The 19,204-nt window shown below is 42.8% G+C and overlaps 1 protein-coding gene across 3 annotated transcripts in view; it reads left to right on the top strand.

Moving 5' to 3' along the window:
• The window catches only part of SSBP4 (single stranded DNA binding protein 4), a 519,633-nt gene that overhangs the window by 125,202 nt on the left and 375,227 nt on the right, over positions 1–19,204 (top strand). For all 3 annotated transcript variants that reach the window (XM_078670557.1, XM_078670559.1, XM_078670558.1), the window contains exon 2: positions 309–381. In XM_078670557.1, coding sequence (XP_078526683.1) covers positions 309–381 — 73 coding nt within the window. The remainder of the gene's footprint in view (positions 1–308; positions 382–19,204) is intronic.

The raw sequence follows: 19,204 nt of genomic DNA, 5'->3' as shown, positions 1-19,204 counted from the left end.
GTGGTCCTGCATTCAGAAGAGCATGTACCCCTCAAAACCATCACCTAAGGCAGAATGAAATGCTTAGCGCCAAAAGGAACCGTTCGGGCGGCATAAATGAGCCAGTAATTGTGATCACATTAAGTCTGACTTTTAAGTACTTTTTAAATATATACGGTGGCCCACTGAGACCATTAAAGGCAGGAAGCGCTACTTCATTTTATATTATGCTTTTATACATGCATAGAAGGAGTATCGTAATTTGAAGAAATGCAGATTGCTCAATTAAGCCGAACATGTGACTAAAATACATTTCTCTTTTCTTGCAGGTTAGCTTTATATGTATATGAATATTTGCTGCATGTTGGAGCTCAGAAATCAGCACAGACTTTCCTGTCAGAGGTAAGAATAATTCCAGATCTTAATCCACTTTAGTGATCCCTAAAATCTACAGCAGGTTTTGATTTAGTGTTAGCTTCTAGGCTGTGTTCCTTAGCTCCACTAGGGCATCATTCATCGTTATGTAAAAGTGAAATAGAATAAGATATATTTTAATCAAGGGTTATGATGCAGTAAATTATTATGTTCATTTGTTGATCATGACTACTATATTGCTGAGTTTATCATCTTGTTAATCTTCTTGGTTTGCACCCCTCTCGTGCATGTGACTATTTGCTCTTGTCTCTTACTTCCCCATCTTGAAAGAGCTCTGACACCCTCACAGGTCATGTTTGCACTATATAAAACTTTATAAATAAATATCTTGTAAACTACCTACAACAGATGACACTCAATCCTTGGCATCGTTCAATTTCCAATTGCCTCCCACCCAAGGAAGTTTCTTCGAAATCTCTTGAAAAAGTTGCTTACTTTAAGTGTCGTGTTCGTTCCATGTGAAGCTATCCTGCCCCACCGCGGCCCTCCAGGTAAATAATTGTGAGTTTGTGACCCTTTTTCTGTAGTTATTTCATCCCTTTAAAGTAAAGGAAATGCATGAATTGAGAGGGGTGATTCTTCTGGGAAATGGGATATCAATTATATGAAAATACAAAAAATTAAGACTTTAGCACATTTGTATTGAAAATTCCAATGATTCTACTGTGGGGATTATTTGTTCTGCCCTATCATCTTATATTTAACCCCCCCCCCCCCGGCCAGATTTACATTTAAATGCAACACATTTACGTAGGTCAAAGTTGTCCGGACATTCTGGCATGAATCCGGCACTCAAGGACCTACGCTGACCTTCCTAGTCTAGACGTGGTGACACTCCGGCGTTCGTTCCATCTATATCATGGGTTGATCAAGAAAGGCTTACTCGCTTGTGTTTTTGGTCTTCATGACTATGTCTGCGGCGAACATCAGGCTTCTACGCTGTGATCTCTGTAACCGGCCCACAGTCCTTCGAAGATTCGTAGGGATTCCCTCATCCTGATAGTATGTGCATCGGTTACATCGCCTGGGACGTGCATAAGTGCCTTTCCTCTCCTACCTCTGAACCTTTACGTAAGCACTTACACATGATACCTGATGTGTTTGCGAATGCGTTATTCTAAATCATGCATACAAGTATAACTCCTTGAAGCACGACAGTGCTTGAGTGCACTTACATTACTTTTTTGGCTTTCTGTGGTGATTACATTTTTTTCCGAGTTCTTTTATTAAGGCAACCATCATATATATTAAAAACCCACTATGAATCATTCCATGAAAAATTACAATATGAAAGTCATTAGACTGTTTTAACATATCTGCATATTATTATGATGTGACTTTAGATCTATTTGTTTATTAATTTTACCAGCTTACACAGTCTTTTACTTAGTGCACCGTATATGTTAAAATGCATGGATCGGAAAGCTACATTAAGTTACACTTTGTGCAGTAAGGTAACAGACTCTGATGCAAATATATGAGCAGAAGGTCGGGATATGGGACCACCGCAAGGTCCTGTGGTACAAATAGACAGGAACTGAGTACCTGAACTTCTTTCATTTGAAAGGAAGAAGATGTCTTAGTGGTGCTTTAGAGCAGATATATTGACAAGTATATAAAAATACATTATCTTTCATATGTCATTATCAATAAAAAACTCTTTATTTCAGCCACCAGGGCCATAAAAGTACAATTCATCACACTATACATCACAAATTAAACAATTAAATACATAAATTATTTCCTAAAAGCATTTAAGATATGTGTGTGTGTGTCTGTGTGTGTATATATATATATATGTATATATATATATATATATATATATATATATATATATATATATATATATATATATATATATATATATATATAGATTCAACAACTTGAGAGAGAGGGAAGAGACAGGACACTCTCAGTCCCCCGGTTTAATGTAGGTCAAACAACAAAAGAGTGTCGTAAGAGGAAAGGTTTTTTAAGCACAGTGCTAGAGAATGACGAAATCAACCTATTAGTTCGCATTGGACGTCATTTCAGGGATTTCTTTATGAAGCCCTCACTCACCACCCTGGGTGGTGACATGCTTCATCATCGGGCCCACCAGAAGAAGCCAAATGCCTCCCTGGTGTGCTACAACGCCAGATTACTGCGGAGCGGGTTTTTTTTTGGGTGACAATTGTGTGAAAAGTAGTGTGGATTAAAAAATTTCAACAAGCTGTACCAATCAAAAAAACGTTATTCTGTGGTATTTCCTCTTACGACACTCTTTTGTTGTTTGACATATATATATATATATATATATAATAAAAATGAGACAGTGTCATTAAAAGTAAAATGTTAGAAATAATATCCCGAAAGGGGCCCAGATAGGACACTCTGAAATATCAGTCAATAAATGGGAGGGCGACCTAGGGCTTTTTTATGGACCACCCACATTGCACCCAAAAAGTGTGGACTAGAAATAACCATTACAATGGAAGAGTCTGATTAAAAATATGGAGGGCATTCTGATGGTTCCGCACACCTTACTACCTGCAAATCGGTACCAACCAATTATGCTGGGGGATAAATAGCCTGGGCAAACAAACATAACTAGGGATACACTTTCTTTCCGGTGATCACATATAGGACAAGTGATACTTCCTCCACCATTCTAAACTGATGTAAACGTTCCAATGGGTAAGATGCCTATACAAAACTGAAAATAACGTTTTCTGTGCAATAGAACCGTCACTACGTCCCAAAATAATTCCAACCCCCAACATGACTTAAAATCCATGTTATTACTTGTTAGCTTACCAGCGACTGACTTCTGAAGGTCCTCAGCTTCCACAAGTGACCTGTATTTCATTGTCATCTCAGCCTTGGATGGAACAACAGATGTATTCGGTTATTCCCACAGATCATGGAGTCCTAATGAATACAAGGCTGACTTCATGTTTGAGACCCATGGAATTATGTTAAATTGGTCAGCCTTCATGACATCCTGTAAACTGTCAGTATATTGAGCAAGATCGGGAGTGGTCCACAGGCGCCCCCAATACAGCAAGGGCCGCAGGTGAATTTTGCGCGTGGCGCTAGAAACGTCTAAATCACAAAACAGTGGGTATAACGGAGTACTAGTTGGGAGAGAAGTCAAGGTTATTAATCTCATCTAGACCCCTCACACATTCCCTTCATTGCCCCAGATGCAGGGCCACTAATTGCACCCAATTCATGAAACTAGTTGCACGTATGATCAGTAAAATATATTTCGCAAGGGTGCACCTAAAGTTTCGGAGCCCGCCGGTCCTGGTTCTCAGTCAACACCTTTCATTACGGCTAGTGGCTAGACCACGAGAGCAGGTGCAACACACCTACAGCCCCATGCAATACATTCAGGCAGATGCGCGTCTCCTTCTCATGTGTGGAGGCAGTGGGGAAGGCAGGCTCACATGTTTCCAGTCATGTGCCGCGTACGCATTTCACGCAGGAGAGCACGTTCACGTGTACGGGCTTTACGGCTCAGTTATGATAAGTTGCCGTCAGTCTTATTTCTGAAACTCTGGTGTGGGTCTACCTGATGTGGACCCACCATTTTGGCTACAAAGAAAATGCAGTATAAACCAACTTTAGGTAGGGAGTACTGTTCCAAAAATGTTTAGTAAACAAAGTGTTCCCTTGAGGCAATCATACACCTTAAGCAGCCTTTCTTCAAGAGTGTCACCGAACAGGAATGCCTAAAATGTCATTCTTGAAATCACTCCTCTGGAAGGTATAATTTTAATAGGAAGCTCACAACTTTGAACTGATCCTTATATTTGAGGTTTTTTTTACTGTGAAGCAGTAACATGATAGGTTACCAGTTTTGCTCAACAACCATAATCAGTGGTGTAACGAAACTTCAGGGCCACCCCCTGAAAAGGGCATGGAGAGCCCCCCACTTTCCGGTCCCAGTCAGGAGCTCTCAGCCCAGGGGCCAACCACCCGTGCAAAGTGCCGGAGGGGGGCCTTTGGAGGAACTCAGAGCCCTCCCTGCACCACGGGGGCTGTTGTTACTACACTGACCATAATCAAGTTTTTTTTTACTACTAAATGCAGATTTGACATGTCTATCTGGCCTGATGTTCAAGCCAAATCCATGCTTAACCCCTTCGCTGCTTGCGTCGGCCAACGGCCGTCGCGCGCACTACCTCTGTAGTGCTGCCCACGTCCGATGGGCGACGCGGCCCCGCCTACTGCGCTAAACCGCCGTACCGTTACGGAATTGCCGCCGCGGTTAAGTCAAAGGAACATAGACAATAGTCTTACAAATGAGTCAAAACCCTGTTTTCTCATCTGGATATGCTGGTTTTCCACTCATAAAAAGGTTTACTTATTTTCATGCGTGAAGATCTAGGGTTGGAGGCGGATGGGGAGTTGGTTGTTGAAGAAAGGGAAAGCCTTGTGAGTTTGTGAACACGCAGAAGCTTACAGGTTGGTGGTTTTCATAAATTCTCCTTTGGTCCCTTCTATCCCCAGACTAGGCGAGGATTTGCTATCACGGGATGGGGGTACATCCTTTCCAAACCAGGAGGGGAAGGAAATATCCTCCAGTTGGTGCAGGGAAGTGGCATTCCTACCAACAAAAATATTTCCCCCTTTGTGGAGAAAAGAAACCCTTTTTGCGCTGTTGATTTTTCTTAAGCAAAAATATGTGCATGCAATATTTTTGCAAGAGAAAATTGAATTATCAAAATTTTTCCAGACTAGCTGTCACAGGTTTTCAATCGCAAACGTTTAAAAATCTCCACAAGTGCAGAGAGAAGCTTGCAGATACAGATTGGGAACATTTTAATGGTAATCTTTCACGTTGTATTAAGAATGACTTTAAAGTCTCCTACCTAGAATAAATAAATGGGAAATGAAGTGCAACACAGCGCCCCCTAACTTCAGGGCAGGACCAAAATTAACTCTTGTTGGTCAAACGTCGGAAGTCACCACTCCTAGAACCCTCTCAACCTATAGCTTCCCCTATGACCCCATAGAGACAACATATTTCGTAGGCCTCCATTCTATGTACATCATGAGATTCCTTCTTGAGTTTCCTTTGATTGCACACTCCTGGATCAGTAATATAAAATTGCAGAGACCTGTGTGGTTAAAAGTTGACCTTGCTAGACAGAGTAGCACCATAGAAGAACAATGGAATTGTAAATGTTTACATCTAAATGTTTAGTTTTTCTGTGTACTACCCAATATCAATTTTCAGCAGGGCAATGCGCATAGTGATCAAACTACCAGGAAGGACTGGAAAATATTGACTTCCTCAGGATTACACTTTGTGATAAATTAGGGGAAGCCGGGAGTGTGGCACTGATACAGACATGATCAGAAGAATCATGGTACGTAACTATGTTTGCTTCCTGGACTAAAAGTTGCTGTAGCGGGGATGTTCTTAGCGCGTCAGCACACCCACCGGGTTAAATCACTCTGGTGTTTTGCAGACCCAGAGAAACTGTCTTGGTCTTTACTGTTTTACGGAAGAAAGTCGTTGTAAGGCCATATTCATTACTGAGCTAATGTAATTATTCCTAATGAAAAATCGGTCGTCGCCTTCAGTAATGATGGCATCCAGTACTTTAAAGGTCGTTAATAGTCTATTACCGTCCTGTGTTTGCCAAGACGCTAATTCGGTTAAGTCATGAGTCAGTCTTAAGACAGTGGGTCAATGAAAGCGTTAATTCAGAAAGATGTCTCACCAAGTTCCGTGTCCAGTCGCACTGCTTCTAGGCACCTATCTTCCTCCAGGGTAAGCACCGATTCCTAGAAGTAAAGTTTACGTGCCTTGAATTGATGATCAACACAGCCTGGACAATTGCCTAAAACTTGTATTAGCTATGTATGATCTGGTTGTCATGTCACTACTCTCCTGTAATAAGAAAGGGACATCACTACTCTACTGTAATACATTGTTACTCTTCAGTATTAGCCTCACAGAGTCAGCAGTGGTGCTGCAGGTCACAGAACAGAATTCCAGCTCCTGTGTAAACTAGCGTTTCAGCTCTCCCAACTTTTTTAGCCTAGAAAATCATGGTCAATTGCTGATAAGGAGACATTTATGGCAGAATGTTTATTTATACCAGTATGTTTATTTATTTCACTGATGGAATTATATACAAGGATGCAGGGGTCTGACAGTCTAAGCTACAGCTGCTTTTCTAAACTATACCACTTAAAATATAATTGACCACCAATTATACCTGCTTATTGATACATTTATTTTCATAAGATTGATTCTTATTTATTCTACCTAGAAACAACGATATATCTATAGGAAGAAACACGAGACCAAGAATTAAAAACAGGCTGGGAAAGAATTGTGGTGTGACCTTGTATTAAGGAATAAAATACCCCCTCCCACCGCTACTAGGGTATTGTACGCCACCTCGAAATTCCATGAGTGTAAATGAGCTCTGCCTGTGGCCTTTTGTCTCTTTCTTCACAGAACTCCAAGTGACATACAAGATCCCTACACTGTATGCTAGGGGTACTTTATTCCAAATAACTACTATGCTTAGCAAATGTCATTGTGCAAGAAATGGTTTCTAAATTGGTAATTAATGAAAGTGACGTGAAATCTATATTTTGAGCAACCATTACCAAGCTCTATATTTTGCCTAAGTAAATAGCAGGCAGACTCGCTTTTGTATTTTAATTTGATAGTCAAACTGGCAAAAAAGAAAAGTGAACAATTTCATATAATTGCTGAAGCCAAGTATCAGCATTTTCCACCCCAGGCTATAAATAGCATGCGGAAACCCCAGCTAAAAATCTACAGTGGGAACACTGAATGGACATATTAATCTTGCCAGAGTCCTACAATTGACCCTTTCATTCCCTCCTGCCATTTTGTGCCCCTCCACCCAGGCCCTATTCAATGGCGTCCCTTGTATTGTGTCTGGCATCAGCAAAATCAGTATGTAACATTTACCCTATAAGTGGGTGCGTGTTGTAATAAAATGAAAGGAACAGAAAAGTGAAGTCACTGAAATTCTAAAAGTTTTAAAAGTAGTCAATACAAACATTGACAGAACCATTAGTTCGGCGTTATGTCTGCAGTGAAAGGCGTTTCCTCATGGAGCACAAATGAGTGTTTAAATTTGTTTTGTTTGCAAACAATCAGCATTATTGAATTAGGAATGAGTATAACATAAGGGACAGGAGTGGGTGGTCTTCTGAAGATTGTAAAAATAAATATTTCATAATCCTGATGATTAGTTGGAACCTTTTAGTATAAGATTAAAGTTTACTCTAGCGACAAGCAGTGCAAGACAACATTTCCTCTTGCCCATTTTAATGGTGCTCTCTTTAGTGGGTGAATTGCTGCGATGGTCTTCTGAGAATTTGAACTTGTAACTAGCAGATCATGTCAGTTATTATCTATCAGCACTTAACTCGCTGAGCTCTCCCGCCGCTTTACAATCTCTCCTATTTTCCTGCAAACCTTTTTGCCTGCCATCTTTGTTATGTACAGTTTAGTACATGCCTCTAGGAAATATATTAATATTCACGCACAATCATAATTTTGATTTTAGCCAGCTTTTCAATCAACAGCATCCAAAGTTTCTAGCTACTAGTACACAGTCCTTGACAACTAATGTGTAAATCTGTGACAAAAACCTACCATTGATGCAGGTTTCAAGCTTCTGCTTTGTCCCTAAATCTCAAATATAAGATGTTACCATGCCAAATCTCTATTACAATCGTTGCCAACCTTCGGTTGGTTTGTAGCTTAAAGGCAGTCCCATGTAAGACATTCACCTATTTTCAGTCACCTGAATGTTATATTCTATTTTGGAATGCACGGCTACTGAAACGCATTCCTAAGTAAGCGCATAGTCCCGAAAAGGTAAAATAGATGGAGTTTACCTGTTCTTTCATAGAAAGGTTCTAGAAGGATGTCCAGATTTCCTACTACCTTTTTAGGGGTGGGAGCTACTAATCTTCTGACCAAAGGGCGTGGGCCATGCTGAAAAGCAGGATCTCAGTCTTTCTACTATCTCTAATTATCCCACTATGTTTACATTCAAGGTACAGCAGCAGTCAAAGTTCTGGATTCAATATTTTTGTAGGCTCATTAAAAAAACCAATATTTCTATGTTCACATGAAACTAAGATTAAATCTTTTTCAGGTAAGTTGATGTAGAGTAAAGAATAGTAAATATAGAAGTACAGTTACCTTCACGATACAGAAATAGGACATTTTCTGGACTCAATATTTTGTAGGTTGAGAAAAAATAACAATATTTTGACACATATCCATATGCTTGGCACTACAGAGGTTCACATGGAACTAGGATTATATATATCTTCAAGATACATAGATGTGACGTTAATAGTAGTAAATCTATACTTTACTTTTTAGGTCTCGCCTGTCGATGCGCATGCGCATCGAGCTTGCGAGACTATTGCGGCTTAACCACTCTTTAACTAACAAGCAAGGAATCGTGGCGATTCCTTGCAGTGCCCGTGACTTTTAAGCTCAATGCGCATGTGCATTGAGCTTAAAAGCGCGTGCACATCAGTTCCCTCAGCCGCAATCGCCGTCTGTTCCCTCAGCCGCATTCCTCCGACACCTTTTGAAGTGAAGCTTAGCTTCACTTCAAAGGCCCCGGCTTCTTCACACCCACATGCCGCTCTCCCCGCTCCGCCCCCTCCCCTGCCCGCCGTGTGCATTTCTCCTCCACCCCCTCCCCACAGCAATGCCCTCCGTCTCCCAGGAGCTGGGCAATTCCACAAAATGATGCATCACAGGATAGCTTTGCTTAAATGAAGCCTAGAGGTAAATGCCTTGTGCAAAGGCCCCATTACAGTGGTTAACATGATAACTTTACAAAGGAGCACACGGGTGGTTTGGCTTCACAATTCGCAGTACTGATTAACATTATATAAAATGCCAGAGGACGCAGTACGTTTCCAGTACAGTCAGCATCTTACATCAGTGCAGGTTTCTTTGGCCCATTCCTTTACCCGACCGTTTTCCCCATCAAAGAATACTTCCTATAAAGGGTAAAGCGCGACTTTCAGCCTCTATTTTCGGTTGGGGTAAGCTTGACAGCCACTGTGTGAATGTTTTAATAAATACCAACCTCGTCCACCCTATATGAAGGTGTCCGCCGACAGCCGGAAGATTGAGGGAAAAAATACAGCATTGAGGAAGATGACCTACCCAGACCTTTCTGACATAGACTTTGATAGATTGATGGTTTACACTGATTAATCGTCCGTTTCTGAAGATGGCCTTTAAGACACGTCTATGCAGCTTTGGCATCTTTCTGCCATTCCTGACTGCTGACTGCTGACCTCGGGCACTCACTGCAATCAGTCACCCTGGCCTTACACTGGCCGGAGGGACGCGCATGTTCACGTGTGCTCGACTTACAGGCGAATGCTCAGCTCTGCGACCATCACGTGTTCTCTTGTGCACCTTCAAAAAGCCGAAAAAGCTGTGCACAGCCCCTTTACATCCACTGTGTACACATTTTTGTGTTCTTTATATAAGGTGTACACTGATCACAGATTTTAAAACTTTATGTTATAATGTTGGGTAAATGTAATATTGGTAGATAGTAAGAATTATTGTTTAGAAAAAAATTGGGGAAACAGGTAAAAATGTTGGCACAGTCGTGGAATTTTCTGGCTCACCTACACGGACAAGGGGTCTCTGTCACCGGGAATAGTAACACATCCAGCCAGAGTGGAGGAACTGGTCACCTGCATTTTCACCGCAGGACAATCTTACACAAGTGGTTGCTGCCAGCCAATGGGCCGGTGCCACAGAGTCATTTGTGAGCCGTTTTTTTTAGGCCTCTGTAAAACGGACCCGGTGACTGACTTTCTTTTCCAGTCCCCACCAGGCCACTTTAATGTGGCCCCAATATCTCGCTCACTCCCCTGCCGTGCTGTAAATTGCGGTTTGTGGTTAGGGGCCAGGTGTTGCTTTAGCCTTTGGGGAATTCTCACGCCCTGCCGCTTGTGCCCTTCCAGAAGCAATGTTAACCCCAGCCGGGCCATCACTTTCAGGCCATGACGGAAGCAGGAAGGGTGGGTTGTAAGAGAAGATGGCCTCTCACCCTCAACCCCTCACCCACCCTCACCCTCACCCACCCCCACCCACCCCCACCCACCCCCACCCACCCTCACCCACCCTCACCCTCACCCACCCCCACCCACCCTCACCCTCACTCACCCTCAACCCCTCACCCACCCTCACCCACCCCCACCTACCCTCACCCTCACTCACCCTCAACCCCTCACCCTCACCCTCACTCACCCTCAACCCCTCACCCTCACTCACCCTCAACCCCTCACCCTCACTCACCCTCACTCACCCTCAACCCCTCACCCTCACTCACCCTCACTCACCCTCACTCACCCTCACCCTCCCTCACTCACCCTCACCCTCACTCACCCTCACCCTCACCCTCACTCACCCTCAACGCCTCACCCTCACTCACCCTCAACCCCTCAACGCCTCAACCCCTCACCCTCACCCACCCTCAACCCTTCACCCTCAACCCCTCACTCACCCTCACTCTCACTCACCCTCACTCTCACTCACCCTCACTCACCCTCAACCCCTCAGCCTCACCCTCACTCACCCTCAACTCCTCACCCTCACTCACCCTCACCCTCACTCACCCTCAATCCCTCACACTCACTCACCCTCACCCTCACTCACCCTCAACCCCTCACCCTCACTCACCCTCACTCACCCTCACTCACCCTCACCCTCACTCACCCTCACTCACCCTCACCCTCACCCACACTCACCCTCACTCACCCTCACTCACCCTCACCCACCCTCACCCACACTCACCCTCACCCTCACTCACCCTCAACGCCTCACCCTCACCCACCCTCAACCCTTCACCCTCAACCCCTCACTCACCCTCACTCTCACTCACCCTCACTCACCCTCAACCCCTCAGCCTCACCCTCACCCTCACCCTCACTCACCCTCAACCCCTCACCCTCACTCACCCTCACCCTCACTCACAACCCCTCACACTCACTCACCCTCACCCTCACTCACCCTCAACCCCTCACCCTCACTCACCCATAACACCTCACCCTCACTCACCCTCAACACCTCACCCTCACTCACCCTCACTCACCCTCAACCCCTCACCCTCACCCACCCTCAACCCTTCACCCTCAACCCCTCACTCACCCTCACTCTCACTCACCCTCACTCACCCTCAACCCCTCAGCCTCACCCTCACCCTCACTCACCCTCAACCCCTCACCCTCACTCACCCTCACCCTCACTCACCCTCAACCCCTCACACTCACTCACCCTCACCCTCACTCACCCTCACCCTCACTCACCCTCAACACCTCACCCTCACTCACCCTCACCCACACTCACCCTCAACCCCTCACCCTCACTCACCCTCAACCCCTCACCCTCACCCACCCTCAACCCTTCACCCTCAACCCTTCACCCTCAACCCCTCACTCACCCTCACTCACCCTCAACCCCTCAGCCTCACCCTCACCCACCCTCAACCCCTCACCCTCACTCACCCTCACCCTCACTCACCCTCAACCCCTCACACTCACTCACTCACCCTCACCCACCCTCAACCCCTCACCCACCCTCAACACCTCACCCTCACTCACCCTCAACACCTCACCCTCAACCCCTCACCCACCCTCACAACACATATTGTGTTACAATAGGTGTCACATTTGCGAAAGATAAAACTATCTAGAGATGTAGCATAACAACCAGAGCTGCCATATAAGTCACGTAAATACAAAACATGTTGCATTCCAAATGCTATAGGTGTCACTCATCCATTTGCAAAACGAAAAATGTCAAACCTCACTCACCCTCAACCCCTCAACCCCTCACCCTCACTCACCCTCAACCCCTCACCCTCACCCACCCTCAACCCTTCACCCTCAACCCCTCACTCACCCTCACTCTCACTCACCCTCACTCACCCTCAACCCTTCAGCCTCACCCTCACCCTCACTCACCCTCAACCCCTCACCCTCACTCACCCTCACCCTCACTCACCCTCAACCCCTCACACTCACTCACCCTCACCCTCACTCACCCTCAACCCCTCACCCTCACTCACCCTCAACCCCTCACCCTCACCCACCCTCAACCCTTCACCCTCAACCCTTCACCCTCAACCCCTCACTCTCACTCACCCTCACTCACCCTCAACCCCTCAGCCTCACCCTCACCCTCACTCACCCTCAACCCCTCACCCACCCTCAACCCCTCACCCACCCTCACCCTCACTCACCCTCAACCCCTCACACTCACTCACCCTCACCCACCCTCAACCCCTCACCCTCACTCACCCTCAACACCTCACCCTCACTCACCCTCAACACCTCACCCTCAACCCCTCACCCTCACTCACCCTCACAACACATATTGTGTTACAATAGGTGTCACATTTGCGAAAGATAAAACTATCTAGAGATGTAGCATAACGACCAGAGCTGCCATATAAGTCACGTAAATACAAAACATGTTGCATTCCAAATGCTATAGGTGTCACTCATCCATTTGCAAAACGAAAAATGTCAAACTCTTCTATTGCGAGACCTATTGCATTTTCAATGCTTGTTTATACTTATACTGAAGATATAGCAGTAGTAGTTGATCTTCTAGATTTAAAATTTTGTAAGACAAGTTAAAAAACAAAAAACTCGATAATGTGGTGGAACACCCTAGCTCATTAGTATAGCCTTTGGAACCACACCTCGAGTACCAAGCAATGACCATTAGGCCCTTTTACAATATTACATTGGTACGAGTCATGACGATCTGTCGGGCAATACTACAGTAGTACCATCCATGGCAACTTAATCACAGTGTTCGGCGTGATGAACCTTGCAATCCGGCCCCACACAATAAGGTATGTTTCTAGGTGTTCATATCACTATATATATATATATTTCACAGAAACTCCTCCAAGAAAAGAGCAGAGGCCACAATAGGGGTAGGCAGGGAGGCCACTTTATTCAGTCATAAGCTTCTCAACAGGCGAATGCATTTCGGCATCAGTTATGCCTTCTTCAGCGTCAAGAGTCTTATGGGGAGTTTGTAGGTAAAAACGTATATATTTCATTTTTTGTGGCCGCGGGTTGTAATTGAATAGAACTTAGATGCACCCCAAGCTGTGGCTCATGAGGGACTGAACTTACCCTGGCTTTGGTCTGTTGCTTGTAAAAACTCCTGGGAAAATAAAGCAACATGCAACTGTCAGAAAGCTTTCAGGTCTGCAGGCAAGTGCCAAAAATCCCCTGCTAAATGATCATAATTAACTGAATTAAAAAATAATTATGTACAAATTGCATTTGGGAATTAATTATATATGAAGTGTTTAAGTGTGTAATGGCATTTGTACGGTCTCTAGCAAGGCAAACATAACTAAATGGGTGAAGTATACTAATCGGCACCCCTGGTCTTTGTCAGACTTTGAGATAATTTATTTTCAGCGATAATATACCTACTGACCTTTAATTAACATTCTGACCGTTGACACCCTATCTTTATTCCCATAGTCACATTGTAATCTGCCTATCATATGTGCATTACATCCAGACGTTCTTAATGCGGCTTCTGAAGGCCGGTTTAGTGTGGTTACCTGACCCTCACATCTGTTTTCATGCTTATCGCACAGCTGTTACTGAGTCCTCCATTACTTGGGCATTGCACGAATCACTGTTCTTCGAACGCTCATTGAATAGATTTTTTTTTTAAATGCCTGCTCCCTCAAACCAAGCTCCATTCCAGTGATCATATTTTCAGAATTTCTTATTTTTTCTATTGAATTTAAATAATGAAAAATTTCACAGACACTCAATATAAAAGGAAAAAACACAAAATATTTAAAGAATTGAAATCAATGCATCTCACCTTCCAAAGAAAACAGAGAAACAATTGACAATCATAAAGGCAATAGGTTAATAAATGTTAGATATACTAAAACAAGCCCATGCATTTTATCATAATACCTCCTTCACCAATAAACCAATCAACTCACTTTGAACAGGCAATGTAATCAAGAATAGCAACAAATCGAATACACCTTGGGTAAATGTCATTGGTTAAGGCATCTTCAAAAGAGATCCCCAAAAGAGGGGTTAGGTGTAGCTTTAGTATATTTATTCGGATTATGAAAACTCAACTCCGCTTTCGGTAATGGAAACCCGTCCCTATCAATTATGCACAGAAGGTATTCAAGCAGGTTTCCAGTTAGAGGTTTGATCTTGGAAATTGCAATATCAAAAAGTTGCGTCTGAGTTACTTTATCCAATGGACTACATGATTTAAAAATGAAAATGTCATACAAAGGGAATTGTGGGATACAAGTTATTACTTATTGTAAGTTAAAAGCAAAGCACTGGACGTTGGGAATCGGTGACTTTCTTTAAATGCCGATTCGTGCAAGAGGCCTTGTTACCGGGGTAAAGCTCAAGCTAGGGAGTATATGCACTGAGTACAATGACAGCATTAGCTACTGATGCACCTTGAATTATGGCACCTAAGAGCTAATAATGAGCATCAGAGGAGGAAGTGATGGTTTACCAAACCAATTTAAAATGTATTTCCTTACTCCAACGACCGAATAAATATAGAATCATTGGTCCTGCGCACTGATTTCTGGTATGAAGCTCAAATTCAATTTCCATTGCAGATGCCCTTTAACAGTTTTTGAAATATCACTCTAAAAATGAGGTGAATGTGGCGATTATATATTCAAGTGAGGGTGGAAGTAGATATCTCAACATTTCTCACCTGTTCCAAAATTTGCATCTTGTAGGCATTCAATCGGGATTTTAGTGCCTCAGTTAGTTCACTTATCTGGCATGCATCAATCCCTTACATCGAGACAAACCAGTTTTTTATGGTGACAACTTCCCTTCATTGATCATCTAATCATTTCATTGTTCATCTAATAATTTAATTGTTCACTTATTTGGAAGATCCTCTCTCATCAATAACTTTCTGCTAAGCCTGAATGCAATCAATAATATCCATAATACCTAAATTTACTCACTCCCAGGATTACATCCTGCCTGAAGACTGCCTGACCCTTAAACTTTAGAAACATGGTCTAGTAAAAGCATCTAGATTTTCTAATAATTAAAGGAAATTCAGTCTTTAGTCTTTATTAGTGAATGCGGCAAGACTGCTCTCGTCCGGGCCGACTTTAGGACATTTTGACATTGTGTTTCCAATGCCATCAAGCCTGATGCCCTACAAATAACTGCATTGAATGCTTGTTGCTTAGACAGTGATTAGCAAGAGACACTGTGTAGAGTCCTCATTCCACCATCACCTGCACTTTTCTCACCCTACTCCGAATCCCGATGTCACTCCCGACTCGCTTTCTAAGATAATCCCGCAACATGACCTTTGTCAATTATTGTATATAAAATACCATTCCCCTCAATTAATTTTGACCTGTGTATATTTTAATGCATCTAATGGGCACCTGCTCTTTCAGTGATTTACAATTACATTTTACATTTGTACCAAATATTGAGTCATCACGTTTTTAATCTTATAGTGTTACACACGTTTTGACTGTGACCTCCCGACAATGTTTTCTCCTGACGACACCTACTAAGCTTTACAAGGGTGTTTTTATGTTTTAATATATGTTGTACTTTTATGATCTTGGAGATCGCAAAAAAAGTTATTTTCATGATGGAATATAAAATAGAAGTGTTGCCTTAGTATCACTGTGCGTTACAGCAAATTCAGAAAAGGATCTTTCCAACCATATATCCCTGATAGTTATTCTTCAGTATATCTCAAGTGTTGTCCGTATCTCTTACCACGTTCTCTCCCTTATTGCGATATCTTTAGTGATATTGCATATCGCATCTCAAAACCAAAGCTTTATTGATGATTGTATCTAAATCTAAGTATGTTCCAAACCGCTGCTTCTCCCTTAATGCAATTAAAATGACGATCTCGCGTATCTTTCCTTACAATCCAAGCCCCCTGATAACAATCCTTCGGCAAATCTGAAGTGTGTCTTCCTTGTCCTGAAACTCTCTAATCTCCGCTCCTGCAGTGGCGATCAATTCTTCTCCATTCGTGATTTGTTAATTGCAAGAAGTTTCTGTGCCTTCAATTGAAAATCACACTGTTCATTTATTTAATTAAAAAGGAAATGTTTGTTTCCATGTTCACAGCTGATATCCTATCCACATGTCCAGCCTCCTCAAATGCGGTCTCCTCAGCATCTTTGTTAAAGATGGAATAAAAAAAAAAATACTTAGTGTAGGTTTCCTGAAACACGATCACTTTTCTAACTCTGGGTCACGATAGATAAATGTTTTGTGTCCAGGTCATGCTTTTATACTTTGCTCGCAATGGCTGCTCTGTAAAGGGCAAATACATGCACACCTTCTTTGCCTCAAGGGAAATAAACTATTCTTTGATGCACAATGTAAATTTTGCTTTGGGCGGCTAAGGGCATAACTAAGAAGTATGGAGTCGGAAACAGCTCTATTATGCAAGGTTTCTGCGAGGCAGCCGAGTTTCATTCCCACTTCAAACAGGCTGGGTAATAAATGTAATGTCCAGCAGTGGCGTCGGTACTACAGTTGTGTTACCTGCACTCTAACACTGTTATCGCACAGCAGGATTGACATCGCTGCTATATTTGTATTATCCATGTATTACCTACAGCGAGCTCGCTTATTAATTCAGTCAACCACTTTAAAAAGAGTTATATGGTTTTTATTTTGAGTTTTAAATATTTTGTATTATTGTTTGACAAGTAGAAGTTTGATTTTCCAGTGCCAAATCTTTGGACCTTTTTTTATCAGTATCGACTTTGAAATTAATTCAACAAGAAAGATGAGGTACTATATTGCTTGAGATGTATTGCATGGGAAAAGTTGAATCTATTCTAACATCTGCCACTATACTGTCAAGGTAGGCAGCTGTAGAATTAACAATAGTAGGTATATACTTGTCTTGACAAAATATTTGTTGCACTATAGTTGTACATAGATATTGGTAACTTCGATACAATGAAATGCGACAGTGGCGGATAATCAAAGTGGCTTTTTTCTTTCTGATATAAGCTCACTGCAGAGAAATGTCTGTGACCAGCTGCCCTAAGACTGAATTCCAGAAGGAGCGTCTCCGCCTTTCATCATGGATAACATTAGTATCTTTGAGCGGAGTAATGTGACATATGTTATAAACAATGTCACCCCTCAGCTTCTACCTACTTCTCTCTCCTGCACATCTCAACTTAACTCTCCTTCTCCATCAGCACCAGTTACAGAGTAGCCAAGTCCAGCGACACAAAACATTATTGTTCTGTCAGGTGAGATACAAATTTTATGGGGAAACCATCGTTGTCTATCGCAGCCCTCTTTTCCATCTCTTAACTCCTCCCCCACGCAACCCCGGCATATTTAAGGAGAGCTTAGGTTGGCATAAAGTGACCAACATAACTTAACCCTGCATTAATTGTACCTTTTGGGTCCACAACTAATAAAAAACTGACTCCGGCTCGCCCCGGTTAATGTGATTTGGAATATTCTGTTGAAACACTCCTTACCACTGCCTTGATGAGTTTTCTTCGGTGTGTTACTTCCCTAGTGTACAATACCAGCCATGGTCATCTCTAAACACCTAAAACGTAATAAGTTTGTTCTTCAGGAGTTTGTCCTGTCTTACTCCGCAAAAGGCAGCCCTTCTGCATCAAGTATAAAAAACAAAGTTAAAAAGCATTGAATGACAAAAAACAGAAAAGCAAAACATAAATTGGAGTGCTACTCCCAAACCGCAAGAGAACAAGCAGCAAAACAGAGGCATGTTGTACTACAAGCCCAAAGCGAAACAAGAGAGAAGAGGGGCTGGAAATAGAACCAGGCAATGGCAGTAGTGGGAAAGGAGGGTAGCACTAGGGCTGGGTGGGGTGGTAGATATGGTGTAGGGAAATGGGTTTCAACACTTAAAACAAGCATTGACAAAGCCAACAGGTTTGGCATAGACATTCCAGTGTGTTATGTTATGTTATGTTAAGAAAATTTATACCGCGCTCGGTCACCAAACGGTTTCATGGCGCTCATAACAAATGCGGGAGGCAGAAAAGTGGATTTACTCGAAGGCTGACTGGAAGAGATAAGTTTTTAACATCCTACGAAAACAATCGTAGGTAGGGCAGTGTCGGAGAGCAGACGGGAAGGAATTCCAGGTTTTAGGGACCAAAAAACAAAAAATGTGTGATGGTTGTGTTTCTTTAATTGCATCCACCTAAAAAAGGAGAAAATATGCTGCCACCGTGGTTGCCACATGCTAAAAATAAAGGTTTAAATAAAAAATATTCACCTATGCAGCTGTTTACCAGTGTATGTTTTAGAGTAACTGGTATTTAAAGGTAACACCCAAACTAAATAAGATTGAAAAGCATGCTTTGAGTTAACTTGCAACTGAAGAGAAAGAACAGTTTTCTGGCAGATATGTTCAGTGTGCTCAGGCTGTGTGCAGACACTCAAAGTGAACGAAGTCAATGACCGCTACACTGATGTGCAACCATAGCTACCAGTTTTACCATGCTACTCTTATATATGTGACAAGTGTCCATTCTTAAACTGTATCCCACCTACTCTATAATGTAAAGCGCTTTGATGCCCTCTAGGGTCATGTTCACGCTATACAAAGCTTCATAAATACATTAATTACAATATTTCTTTTTAATGGGTAAATTAGACTGAACCATTGACCCATATGCAGTACACTGTGGTGGTGGAAGCAAAATCT

Source organism: Lissotriton helveticus, chromosome 12 (genome assembly GCF_964261635.1).
Source record: "Lissotriton helveticus chromosome 12, aLisHel1.1, whole genome shotgun sequence".
Lineage (NCBI taxonomy): Eukaryota > Metazoa > Chordata > Amphibia > Caudata > Salamandridae > Lissotriton > Lissotriton helveticus.
The sequence above is the reverse complement of the archived record's forward strand: the minus strand, read 5'-3'. Positions and strand labels throughout refer to the sequence as shown.